Source organism: Phascolarctos cinereus, unplaced genomic scaffold, assembly GCF_003287225.1.
Source record: "Phascolarctos cinereus isolate Bilbo 61053 unplaced genomic scaffold, phaCin_HiC Scaffold_726;HRSCAF=1367, whole genome shotgun sequence".
Classification (NCBI taxonomy): Eukaryota; Metazoa; Chordata; class Mammalia; order Diprotodontia; family Phascolarctidae; genus Phascolarctos; species Phascolarctos cinereus.
Window position 1 is genome coordinate 419,057,635 of NW_027556098.1, and position 13,658 is coordinate 419,071,292.

General features: G+C 43.3%; 1 protein-coding gene across 4 annotated transcripts; it reads left to right on the plus strand.

Annotated features, from left to right (window-relative positions):
* Positions 1 to 2,393: 2,393 nt before the first annotated feature.
* LOC110219926 (platelet glycoprotein VI-like) lies at positions 2,394 to 8,245 on the plus strand. Of its 4 annotated transcripts, XM_078145960.1 has the most exons (6): positions 3,185 to 4,644; positions 4,953 to 4,988; positions 5,376 to 5,660; positions 7,185 to 7,472; positions 7,809 to 7,850; positions 8,004 to 8,134. In XM_078145960.1, exons 1-5 carry the CDS (start codon positions 4,512 to 4,514, stop codon positions 7,835 to 7,837), a joined length of 771 nt encoding a protein of 256 aa, XP_078002086.1. In that variant the 5' UTR covers positions 3,185 to 4,511; the 3' UTR covers positions 7,838 to 7,850; positions 8,004 to 8,134. The 4 variants fall into 4 exon arrangements, with proteins under 4 accessions (XP_078002087.1, XP_078002086.1, XP_078002084.1 ...); XM_078145961.1 differs by lacking the exons at positions 3,185 to 4,644; positions 7,809 to 7,850 and adding an exon at positions 2,394 to 3,122 and having other exon boundaries at positions 8,004 to 8,245; XM_078145958.1 differs by lacking the exon at positions 7,809 to 7,850 and having other exon boundaries at positions 3,187 to 4,644; positions 8,004 to 8,245.
* Positions 8,246 to 13,658: the final 5,413 nt, after the last annotated feature.

A 13,658-nucleotide genomic window follows, 5' to 3' on the forward strand; every position in this document is an offset into this window, starting at 1 on the left:
CTTTCAAAAACAAGATTCAAGAGAAACATGAAGAGGTAAACAGGAAAGAGAAATCATAAGGGACTTATTAAGGTTGAACTGTTTACATTCCTACATGGAAAGATGGTATTTGTAACTCATGAGACCTTTGTCAGTATTAGGGTAGTTGGAGGGAAAATATTATATGTATGTATGTATAGATAGATAGATACGAGAGAGAGAGAGAGAGAGAGAGAGAGAGAGAGAGAGAGAGAGAGAGAGAGAGAGAGATGGCACAGGGTGAGTTGAAGATGAAGGGGTGATATCTGGAGAATAAAATTAAGGGGTGAGAGAGGATTATACTGGGAGATGGAGAAAGGGAGAGGTAGAATGGGGTAAATTATCTCACATAAAACAGACAAGAAAAGGCTTTTATAGTAGAACAGAAAAGGGGGCAAGGTGAGAGGGAATGAGTGAATCTTATTCTCATCAAGAAGAGAATAACATACTCAGTTTGGTATGGAAATCTATCTTACCCTACAGGAAAACGGGGGGGGGAAGGGGACAAGAGAGCAGGCAGATGATAGAGGGGTGGGCAGATTGGGGAGGGGGTAATCAGAAGCAAACACTAATGAGGAGGGACAGGGTCAAAAGAGAGAATGCAATAAATTGGGGTGGGATAGGATTAAGGGAAATATACTTAGTTTTTGACAACGTGACTACTATGGAAGTGTTTTCCATGACTACATATATATAACTTGTATTGAGTTGCTCACCTTCTCAATGAGGGTGGGTGGGGAGGATGGACGGGAGAAAATTTGGAACCCAAAGTTTTAAAAACAAATGTTAAAAAAATTGTTTTCAGATGCAACTGGGAAATAAGATATGCAGGAAATGGGATATAGAAATCTATCCTGTCTACAGTTAGATAGAAGGGGAAGGGAATCAGAGAAGAGGGGGAGAGATAGAAAGGAGGGAAGATTAGGGGACAAGGTATTCAGAATGCATGCCATCTTAGAGTAGGGGGAGGGACAAGATGGGGAGAAAATTTGGAACTTAAAATCTTGTGGAAGTGAATGTTAAAAACAAAAATAAAAAATTCAGAAGTGCAAAAAAAAAAGCTAGAAGCCACACTAGGAAGGAAGGGGTTAAAGTGGCAGATAGGAGTCTTTGTTAAATTAATCCTAAAGTGAGTAAACATGAAGTCACTGTCACTTTTTCCCATTTAGAAATTGTATTTATTTATTTTTAACATTAAAAAAAATGTTGAGTTCCAAATTCTCTCCCTCCCTCCTGCTCTTCCCCATATGCTGAAAAGACAAGCAGTGTGATACTCATTATGCATGTGAAGTCACGAAAGACGTATTTCACATTAGCCATGCCACTGACCCTTCTTGAGCCAGGGAAGCTACAGAATAAAACCAATGTTTTAGTAATACCTGTTTGGCAGCCTTGGAAAGGATGGATTAGAGAGAGGAGCTGAGGTCAAATGCCTAGGAAGCAAACCGAACCCAAAGCCAGAGCACAGAGCTGTTGCAGGGTGCTAGGGAGGCCAATGGTCTGTAGCCCTCAAGCCATCCCTTCAACCCTCTTCCTGCTAGGAATTTGTTCTTTTCTCCACCCAGAATATTCTCTTAGGCATGTGCTACTGGCTAGCTTCTGTTCTCTGCCCTCTGATCAAGCAGGGGCCCACCCCTTTACTCTGCCCAAAGATAATTTAGATACCACTACTCAGATTAATCAGTGTCTGCTCAGTTCATTATGATTTAATGGGATCAGTGATTGTTAGTGATTTAAGCAGAACAGAATTAAGTTTGAGTTACTTATGATAGGTAATGCCATAAGAATAAGTTATGATTAATTAACTCACCATGTTTTGATGATCCTGTTACTTGTGATTGATGTACAGGGCAGATTTATGCTGTGTTAGTGAGGCCTGTTATAAGGATTTCTCTTAGCTTGTGCTACTGTATTAGCACTGATGCGCCTCCCTCTCCACCCCTGCCCCCCAATCATACTTCTAAGTGCACCATGCTTGAAATAAGGTTCCGATGGCTTGTGGAAAGTGCTGACCATCTTTCCACAGCATACTTGTTTGTCCTGAAGGTGCCTGATGACATGCAATGTGGAAGGCTCAAGACCTTGCTGACAGGGTCCCATGACCTGTGGAAAGCCTCTGAATGCTACTGACAAAGTGTTAATGATTGATGGACATCTCTCCTGTCCAAGTATGGAAACTTCTTCCTTTAGCCAAATATGAGGTGATTTCATCTGCTTCTGCCCCTTAGCCAATCATATGAATCCCTACTCCTGGAGTTGACCAATCATGAACTTGTAATGTTCATTCATGACCTTTGAAGGTCAATAAAACTCCACAGATGGTGATCCAAAAGGAAGGTCTTGGATCCAGTTAATTAGGGACTGCCAGTCTCCCTAGTAAATTGACCTGTGCTCAGAGCTCCTGCCTCAGTTGCTTTTGTGGCAAATTAGATTTTTTTGTGGCCCACAAGCCATACTTCTGACACTCTGATTGGGGCAGCTAGGTGGTGCAGTGGTTATAAGTGCTGAGCCTGGAGTCAGGAAGACCTGAGTTCCAATCCAGCCTCAGACACTTGTAGCTGCATGACCCTGGGCAAGTCACTTAGCCCTCTTTGCCTCAGTTTCCTCATCTGTAAAATGAACCAGAGAAGGAAATGGGAAAGCACTCTACTATCTTTGCCAAGAAAACCCCAAATGGGGTCACGAAGAGTCACACTCAACAGACATGACTGAACACAACAAATGGACATTTAGGCAGATATACCTAGCAGGAAAGACTGGAGTTCAAGAGAAACTTTTGCAGATTTGGAAGTTATCTTCATGGTGAAGATCAGAAGGGAGAGTGTGGAGAAGGTGGGGCAGAGTTCTGGGGTGACCCCCCCCACCTCGCCTTAGGGCTTGGGGAGCTTTTTAGCAACCCAGCTAAAGTGACCAGGAAGGACAGTAGAAGACTCACCAGAAGAAAGCAGTGTCACGGAAGTTAAAGTAGGAGAGAATGAGTAGATGGTAAATGGTATGACAAGATTCACTGAAGGTGAAGAAAAGTTCATCTGCTAAGTGTTGAGATCACTGTTCACTTAGTGATCTCCTCTCCTCCCCCATTGAACCCTTCCTTGTAATAACAGGTAAGCAGAACTCATCTTCCAAGTGACAGTCCGTCCCAGTGTGTGACCTTTGGTACCTTACTTCCTGTCCTGGTCTCTCTAGCAGAGGACAGAACTATTTTATTGTCATTCCTTCTGGAACCATTATTGGCATTGCAGTGAATTCAATTCAATTCAATTGTTCAGCTGCCTTTTTTTTAGAGTTTTCTTTTTCTACATTATTGTAGTCATTTTATACACTATTCTCTTGGCTCTGCTTTCTTGACTGCTTTATTTTGCATGCTTTGGGGCAAGAGATCCCTTATTTCTCTGAACCCATTTATCATTTCTCCTGATATAGTATAATTACATTCATATACCGTGATACTGTCGACTGTCAACCTTTGCAGAGTCTGTTCTAACAAAGACAAACAAAATTAGGCTGCACGAGCATGTTTCTTTCTCTCAAAGCTGGAGAATCATGCATACAGAGATATGTGTGGGACTGCATTGGGAAAATGAGCCCAAGGAAGGAGAGACAAAGGGGACCTTATATCCTCAGAGCAATTCTCCCTCCCTTCCTGCCTTAGGATTCCAGTGTCAGCCAAATTTAGTCTCCATCTGTGTTAACCATAATACGGGAAAGGAATTTTCTTCATAGGATAGACTAGTAAAATAATAAGATAAGAGAGGTACCAAAATGTCAATTGAAATTATAGTTCCAGGATGCCTGTGTTTCTTCTATCATTAAGATGACATAATGGAATGTAATGGAATGTGACGTGACATAGCATAACAGTGCTCATAAACAACAGGGAAGATAGATACCATCACCCAAAAAAGTGGGTAACAATGAATAAATAGTAAGATAAGGGAGAGATAATCATCCGCAGCATTCTGGGTCATCACCAGTCGACTTGACTTTGCCGCTGGGCTTCGATGATTCTGGGAGACAGGGTGAGGCTGACGATGTGTGCACCTCTGCCTCACTCGAATCCAATCACACAAGACCTAACTCATTCACGATGTCATTGGTCTTTGAAAATGAAGAGTGAACAGTTAACTACTACTACTGGCCCCTTGCTGCTTGGAGTTATCCCCCCAGCCTGATGCCCCTTCGTGGGTGCCTTCAGAGTTCTCAGGCCCTCTGCAATTTTATGCCAAAGCCTGGGGCGCTTTGCAGGACTGAGCAACAAGGCACCAGCTCACAGTCCCACTTTTCTATGCCCTAGGACAAGGCTGTCTCCCTTCTGTGGCCAGCTGCCCCTGGCCAGCCCCGCCCCCAGACTGGACTTTCCTCAGCCAGGCAAGGCAGCACAGTGGGCTTCTGTGTCATCACAATAGCACCTGCAGGTAGTGAGGGGTTGCTAGGAGGATGACACAGGGTCCAAGAGGGAAGTAGGTTATAAGGGGGGAGCTCTGAACCTGGCCATGGGGGGAGGAAAGGACAGACCTACCACCAGCCTCCGCCCATCTGCCCCCCCCCCGGCCCAAAGTTCTCACGGTTCCTTAACACCTCAGTTCAGGAACATTCCTGGGTCTTTGGCAGCCCTGCTCTGTCTTGGTGAGTTCCAGGGGATTTAGGGATGGGAAGTGGACTCACAGATCATGCAGGACAGAATGCTCTGAGGCTGCAGGGCCAGAGGACCTGCACTTAAATCTTACTTTTGCTGATTTCCCCATGTGACCTTGGACAATCAGGTCACCTCCCCAGCCTCAGTTTCCTCATCTGCTAGATGACCTCTGAGATCCCTCCCAACTCTGCTGCTATCATCCTATGACTAGAAGGCCTCCTCCAGAGCGGGTAGGGGGCCCAGGGTTTGGCTGTGGGTGGAGGGAACCTCTCTTCTCTCACTGGGTCCTCTCTGACAGGGCTGTGTTTGAGCCAGGGAGTCATGGCACAGAAAGGTGAGTCCTTTCTCTCAAACCCCCTTTTTCTGCCCTCACAGCTTAGTATACAGAAGGTTGCTCTGAGGGCCCAGGGCTATTGAGGATAGGGATACCCAGCATCTAGGCTCTTTGAAGAGCTGAGGACAGAAGGTAAATGGAGTAAACCAATAGATTAATCAGGGGCTGTCTCCTGGGATGGATTGGGGGGTGGGGCATCTTGACCAAGGGGCATTCCATTTGGGAACCAAGTGAGGGGATCTCTCCTTAATCCCAAACCCAATTCAGGCTGTACCCTAGCCCTCCTCTGACCCCTCTTGTCCATGCTTCTCTATTTTTGAGGGAGACCCAGAGAGACTCAGGGCCAGGTTCCCTTGGAATGGCAGACTCTATCTGCTTCACTTCCAGAAGCCTTTCCCAAACCTTCCTTGTGGGCTGTGCCTGGCACTGTGATCCCCTGGGGGAAGTCTGTCATTGTCCGCTGCCACGGTGCAGAAGAGGCCCAGAGGTTCCTTCTGGAGAAGGATGGAAGCACAGAACTCAAGGACATGCTGGAGGTACCTGGGCCCTGGAAGGAGGCCGAGTTCTTCATTTCAGACATAGCGGCACAGACAGCAGGTCGATACCGGTGTCAATACCAGAGTCAGAGCTACTGGTCAGAACTCAGTGACCCCTTGGAGCTGATGGTCACGGGTGAGGGGGATGAGCTCGGTCATGCCCCTCTCTCATGTCCTCCCCTTCCTGCATCCCCCTCCTCTTGGAAGAAGAGTACAGGAATCCCAGAAACAATACATCCAGGAGGGGACCTAGGGAGCATCTAATCCAACCTGCCCACTTGACAGAGGAGGAAACTGAGGCCCAGAGAGGGGAGGTGATTGGCTTAAAGTCACTCTGCTAGTTAGGGGCAATCCTGAGACTCCTCATAGGAAATCCATGCCCAGCCTATTGACCTCTAGGTTCTGAGCTCAGGAGGTGGGACAGAATGGAGAGGAATGGTAGAGCTCAACCCGAATTTCAAGGAGAGAGGGAGGAGTCTCCCAGGTTGTAGACATCTCCTTAGGACAGGATGCAAAGATGAGGCCAGACCCCATTTCTGAAATGTATAGAGAAACTGAGTCAAATTTATAAGAATGCAAGTCATTCCCCAATTGGTAAATGGTCAAAGGACATGAACAGGCAGTTTTCAGATGAAGAAATTAAAGCTATCTGCAGTCATATGAAAAAATGATCTAAATCACTGTTGATTAGAGAAATGCAAATCAAAACAACTCTGAGCTACCCACATCACACCTATCAGATTGGCTAACATGACAAAACAGGAAAATGATAAATGTTGGAGATGTGGGAAAATTGGAACACTAATACCTTGTTGGTGGAGTTGTGAAGTGATCCAACCATTCTGGAGAGCAATTTGGAACTAAACCCACAGGGCCATAAAAATGTGCATACACTTTGACCCAGAAATGCCACCACTAGGGTTGTGTCCCAAAGAGATCATAAAAATGGGAAAAGGACACACGTGTACAAAAATGTTTATAGCAGCTCTTTTTGTGGTGGCAAAGAATTGGAAATTGAGGGGATGTCCATCAATCGGGGAATGGCTGAACAAGCTGTGGTATATGAATGTACTATTGTGCTATAAGAAATGATGAGTAGGCAGACTTTAGAAAAACCTGGAAAGGCTTAAATGAACTGATGCTGAATGAAGTGAGCGGAACCAGGAGAACAGTGTACACAGTAACAGCCAGATTGTGCGATGACTGACTTGGACAGGCTCATCTCCTCTCAGCAATTCAAGGATCCAAGACAAGTCCAAAGAACTCACGATGGAAAATGCCATCCATATCCAGAAAAAGAACTATGGAGTATGAATGCAGATTGAAGCACATTATTTGATCTTTTTCTTTTTTTCTTTTTTTTTGTTTGTTTGTTTCTTCCTTCTCATGGTTTCTCCCGTTGGTTCTAATTCTTCTTTACAACATGACTAATGTGAAAATGGGTCCAATATGAATGTATATGTAGAGCCTATACCAGATTGCATGCCGTCTTGGGGTGGGGGAAGGAGTGAGATAGGGAGAAAATTTGGAACTCAAAATCTCGTGGAAGTGAATGTTGAAAACTAAAAATGAATAAATAAATTTTAAAAAAAGTAAAACAAACAAACAAAGATGAGGCCAGAACTCACCTTCATTCAGGGATCTCCTTCCCTCCCTCTAGGATTGTACCCCAAACCTTCCATCTTGGCCAACCCAGGCTCCACTGTGACTATAGGACAGGATGTGACCTTGCATTGTGAGTCACAGCTCAGGTCAGACAGATATGTTCTCTATAAGACAACTGGGGCCAATGCGCCCCACTCACTGCTCTCCACTGATTACAAGGCCGACTTCCTATTCCCCACTGTGATGGTCTCCCATAGCGGCACATACCTATGCTACAGTTTTGATAGTGACTTCCCCTACCTCTGGTCAACACCTAGGGATACCCTGGTGCTCAAGATTTCAGGTAAGGAGGAGGGGGAAGGGGGATCCCTAAGCCCAGCCCAGGTCCTCTGAATATGTCCCACAGGCCCTGAGGATTGACTGCTCCTAGGGGGTACACAGGCAAAGGACAAGGTCCGTAGGAGGTTTATTATCACCCAGGGGGTGGGCAGACTGTAAGAAGTCAGGGTCTTTTCTTTCCCTCAATCTGTCCTCAGCCCCACCCTTTCCCAGTCCCCAGTAGGTCAGTCAATGACCTATGTAATTCAGTGAATCCAGAGTAAGTACCATAGAGACCCAGGAGACAGAGGAGAGGTAGGCCCAATTTCTCCTCATCTTTCTCCTTTTCCCCAACCAACAGGCTCTAAGGAAGGGCACTTCGAACAGTAGACTCCTAATGATGGTGAGTGACGAAGGACCTCTCTACAGCCCTGATGGGCACCTGGGGACAGCCCCTGGCTGCCTGGTGGGGCATGGGAGGAAGCTACAGATCTTCATCTCCTTCCAGGTTTCCAGTAACAGCTTCTCCTCTATTCCCTTTCTTCCCTTCTCCAAGAGTTTATGTCTGCACACCGTAACTTCATCAGCTTCCGGCTAATACTGGCTGGTGTAACTTTGGCCATCTTGGGGGCTCTGATGAATGAAGCCTGGCGACACAGGGGCTCAGCCCAACAGCAAGTGAAGAAACCTCTTGACGAGCAGCCAGAAAGATAGGTGGGATTGAGAACAGAGGGACCTCTGGAAATTCCCCCTGAGGGTCCCTAAGGCCACAGATAGAGTGAATCAATAAAGAATCTGGGGGAATTTCTTGCCTGATCTCCTGGGGTCCAAAAGCATTCCAGTGGGGAGCTAGCTGAGGAGAACCCTTCTCAAGCCCATGCTGTCCCCCAAGCTCCCTGCTAGTTCTTGTCCTGGCTTCCCTATTCTTGTCCCAGGTACTGCTATCTTCTCAGTATCTCTGGCCAGGCATTCAATGAGGTGCCCCGATGTGTTATGCAAGGAAGGTATCATGGCCATAACCTACTAACCAAGGTCAGTCTCATGAGCGGCTGCTCAAGGTCGAATGACAAGGTGCTAGGAGTGTCCACAGGCAGAAGCAGCCCAGCTCCAAGGCCTTGGCCCTGAGATGGCAGCCCCAGTCAGCAAGGCCAGTGCAGGCCTGCACATCCTGCACTCTGCTGCTCCTCCTCCCAGCCCACTCACCTCCTTTGTGGTCTGGCCACTTAGCATCTTGCATGTGTGTGTGTGGGGGGGGGGCAGCAGTCCTGAGGCAAAGGTTAGATAGTTCTTGCCTGCAAAAAGCTTCCATTCTACAGGGGTGACAACATGATCCCAGCGATGTGAGTAAAGGAGAGCCATAAAATAAAAATAAATGTGAAGGGAGGAGGGCATTGGAGCTGAGTGTTCCAAGAGGCTGGGGTGTGATCAGCCGGAAAAGGCAGGCTGAAACCAGATGAGGAAGGACTTTGTATTTTATCCTCTAGGGAAAAGGAATGGCCTCCTTCAGAGCAGAGGCATGGGCCCGCTCCCCTCTCTCCACTCCTCTCCCCTGCTTCACCAGCTGCCAGCGCAGCCCCTCCCCAGGTGTCCTGTAGACGTCTCTGACTCAACAGGACAAAAACGGGACTCCATCCTCCTCCCCCCCAGCCCAACCCCCTTCCTTAATTTCCCTGTTGCTGTTGAGGGTGTTCCATCCTCATCCTCCCAGTGACGACCTGGCTTCTGTTACCCTGAAAGTTTGGTTGAAGAAGGCAAACAAGTTAGGTGACACATGATTATATAGTTTATTCCCTTTTAGCTAGCGAATCATGTTAACATGGAAGCCAGAATGTGATTCTGCCTCGGAGATTAAACAAAATGAGAGAGGTTTTATACAGTTTAGAGTGAGCAGACTCAGGATGTCTGTGTTACAAAAAAAGGTATAGCCTCCATATGTTTCTTAACACACAGCATATAAAAAGGAAGTTACTTAATTGCATAGATTGTAAATACAATAGAAGAATGTCAAAGTATCAATCAAAATTATAGATCCAGGATATGTGTTTCCTCTACATAACATATGTCTATAGGATACAAAAGAAGGAAAAGTCTCATTAATCAAGAGAGTGTCTGGTCCCAGATATCCTGGGCTCAGTGATGATGGACAGGAAGAATGTTGGTGAGCTCCATCTGGTCCTGAAATTTGCTGACACAGAAAGGGGTGTTTTCAGTTCACTCAGAGAGAAAAAGATTAATTCAGGTTTTTGGCACCTACTGCGGCCCAGTTGATCTCAAATGATTATCATTTCCTCCTTTTGGTCAAAGGTAAGCCCAAGGCTTCACCTGTAGACCAAGAGAAAAAAGGAGATAGGCTGGCCGTCCAGCACAGTAGGAGGAGTCAGAGTTACCTCGGGTTGTGTTAATCCCTAGGATCTGAGAGGAGGGCAGAGATAACATAGATAGAACCTGATTCCTCTGTTGAAGTTGGGGATAGCCCACCAGGGCAGATCCAAATAGTATAATTACACAATTACACTGAGTCGGATCAAGGTTCCCTACAGGGGTTCCGGAGGAGTGATTAGATAAATAGCACAGGAGGGGCTGTGGAGGGCCAGACTGCCCTAGAAAAGACAGTGTTCTGAGGGTTATCTAACTCTAAGCGAATTAGAGTTTTTTCCAACCATTTCCTGAAGTAGGGGGCACTGAGGAGACGGTCGAATTCCTTGTTAGCCTGAGCCTATTCCGCCCTGAGAATCACATATGGTTTTTCAGAGCTTCCCTTTTCAGAGAATCTTAGGCCCTCAGTGGGGTGAGCCTAGGCGATCAACTCAATCGACCCCCAGTCAGAGGCAGAGATAGGTTGTACTGAAGGGCATCCCAGAGGGTCTATGCACTACCAGCAATAGGACAGGTTAAATAGTCTGACTGCCTCCTGACCCAGCTTCCGCATGGGATGAGTGGGAAGGTGAGAGAAGGGGTTACTCTTCCCCTGGGATTGGACATCCCCAGAGACAGGCAGCCACTGCAAGACGATTGCAAATAAGCAATAGGAACAGGCTGCGAGGGGAGTCAAAGTGGGGTGAGTGAGAGACATAATGGAAATATAGAGATTAAGCAGTCTAGGACTACTAAAATATGCGTAACCAGTCTTGGGTATATAAGGGGTTCAGGTGGGGAGGGAGCTTTGCTTCATGCAGGCCTGGTCCGCACTCTTGGGAAAGCTGTCTACATCTGATATCGTCTTTTTCAGGCCCCTTCGTAACCGGAGGGCAAGGTTTCCTATAGGTTCAGATGTCCACTCAGGAGTGGGCATCTTCAGATGATCCCAGAGTCCATATCCAGAAGTTGGCAGCTATGGGAGTAGTCACATAGAACTGATAGAGGCTCATAGAAGATGTACGAGTTGATAATTGAGAGAAAATAGCATAATGTAAGTCTTTAGTTAAAGGCACATAGAGATGGTTCAGTTTCCCAGCCACACAGGACTAGGTTCAAACAATACAACAAAGTTTTCTCATAGTTCACAAAATCACATAATTACATTAAGTACAGATTAAATTACTTAAAGGGTTCACAATAGACTAGTTTTGAGAAGAGAGATTTACATGTAACCAAGATAACCAAGAAAACTTAAATATGAATCATACAAAGCAATACAATCATTATTACCAATGTTAACTAACATTAAATTCCTTGCTCACGTACAATAGGTTTAATTCATAGGCAGTTCAAAAAGGGAGTTCTGTTTCTCTGGTTTAGATTTAGAAGTTCCCAGATAATTTTGACTTAGTATGAATTAGTATAGTCACTTAAATTTGGTTCTTCATTTTTGATATCATCTGCTGCTTCTGTTCTTAACTACATCCTGTACCTGGTATAAGAATTGTTTAAAATGTGAAGATCCAACCATAAAATGAGCTCTCCTGCCTTTTAAAATTATAAGACAGATACCTTAATAAAGGAGAAATAATTTCACTTATTTTTACCACTATCCTATACAATTTTGTGTAAAGATCCAAATTTGAGATCCTCTTACCTAAACATGCTTAAAGCTTGGATTTCCATGATAGATACATTTTGGAAGCCAAACATATACATTTGTATATAATTCTTAGAGGAATCAGTATAATCCTGTTGCTTTTCTCAAAATTTGCTATCCTATTTAATTAGACATCTATCACATTACATCTTTGTCTTATTATTTTGTCTAAACATTTCCTCCTTAGGAGGATGATATTCCTATATTATTATTACTTGGCCATGAATGTAAGTTAAAATTGTAAGCTATTCATACTTGCATCATATTATGATAACTCAGAGATGTTCCAGAAGGACAAGGTCATATATCATATCAGAAGGAAAGAACTTCCTTAGCTCTATTTGATTCCAGCCATGAATCATATCTGATAGCCAATCATGTAGTCACTGGATGTTAAAAGCAGGGCTTAGGATTAATTAGGTGGGGAATTTTCCTTTTCAGAAAGGAAATAGTACAATTGGGAAATAGAGTCAGGAAGATCCTACATAGGTTGTGTCCAAGGTCGTCCTCAAAACTCTTCACAGACACAGACATCCACCTTTATCAGTTCCCAGCCTGCAGCACATTCCATCCTACTATGGGCTTCATGACAACTCAGACAATTATCCTGGTAATCAAAGCTCAAAACAATAGTAAATTTCTGTCCCATAAAATCACATATCTTAGATCAGAGAAAAATACTGCTGCTCTCATAATTCCTTTAAACAATGGGAACATCTTTAGGTGAGTCTTCAGAAGTTTGTATAAATTTCTGCACATGTTCGAATTCCAGATTGATAATATTAGATTTCCCATTAAGTTAACACAAAAGAGCTCATAAATTACTACTCTTCACTAACATAACTGCACTGGAATCCTAATCCTTAAACAAGACAAAGAGGTTACTAACTTTAACCTCGGAAGCTGGTGGATTTATGTCCTTGTTCACAACCTTGTTTATTCTTCTCTAATTATACTCACTCTGAAAGAATGAGATATTTCAAGATTTGAATCTTACACACATAAGTTCAAACACTAATTTAACTCTTGCTTAGGCCATGAATGACTACAGATTCAGATCAAAACAGCAAGATCTCTTCTGCTTTACAGCTCATTACAATAATTTAGCAGTAAGTTATCTTGCAAATGAAAATTTTGTAGGCCTCAAAAAAAATCAAACAAGACATATCTTCTAAAAGTATTTCCCTTCTTTAAAAACAGTTTAAAATTTGTCCTGATGTTAAGAAGAATAATCACTAAACTTTTATGAAGAACATTTGTTAGAAATTTTTAAAGTGATAGATATCTTTCCTTTCCACCTTAAAGTAAAAATAAACCTTTAACATTGGAATTTATTAAAACTAAGTTGATGTAAAATGTCCTTAAGTAACATAAATAACTTCCCAAAGTACTATAACAAACTAAATTCCTAGTTGTTACAGAATTCCTAGATATCACAAAGTTCCTTAGTCAAAAAGGTGTTTGTAATGGAGAAAAAAATTCAGTTTTTATAATGCATAAAGAACATACCCATTTAAATTAGCCTTATCACAATAAAAATATTATCAAGCCTTTAAAAATTTACTCAGTATTTTTTTCTTTCCTTTGTCTTTAAATATATCACTGGAAAGGAAAAACTATTACATTCTGGAATCTCACAAAGATAGTGAATGTGGTAATCCATAAATCTCCAAATTAACATATCTCAAGGATTCTCATTTACTCAGGAATTTCACAACACAGGAAACTTTTACACAGATTTGATAAGAATTTTAGGTGAAACTTCCTCTTAAAAGCAAATAAAACTTGGAAGTTTATTCTAACCCATTCATTCTCCCCTATTATTATTTTTTGGGAGGGTGACAATTCTTGATCTAACATCTCTGGATTATAAGAGAAATTGCTTTTTTTTCCAACAGTATAGCTGATACAATTTGTTTACCAGATTACACCATATAAAAAATCTCAGAAATATAACTATACCATAAACAATTATCAGGTATTTAAAACTTGAAACGGAACCAATTAATTACCTGCTTACAACCAAATATACCTCATTAAATGTTAACAGTTTTCAAATTATCCAATTTTATCACATCCTTTTAAAAGACCAAACCATATGTACCATTTCTACCTCACAATGATCTCTCAAATTTTACAATCTAAGAAAGTTTTAGAAATACAATACAATTTAGAAACATACTAACAACACAA

What these genes read in the sequence shown, in the direction of transcription:
- LOC110219926 (XM_078145958.1), top strand. Translation starts at nt 4,512, where the DNA reads ATGGGGGGAGGAAAGGACAGACCTACCACCAGCCTCCGCCCATCTGCC. An exon ending in GGCAGCCCTGCTCTGTCTTG is followed by an intron (nt 4,645 to 4,952) that starts GTGAGTTCCAGG and finishes CCTCTCTGACAG; the next exon opens with GGCTGTGTTTGAGCCAGGGA. An exon ending in CTTGGAGCTGATGGTCACGG is followed by an intron (nt 5,661 to 7,184) that starts GTGAGGGGGATG and finishes CCCTCCCTCTAG; the next exon opens with GATTGTACCCCAAACCTTCC.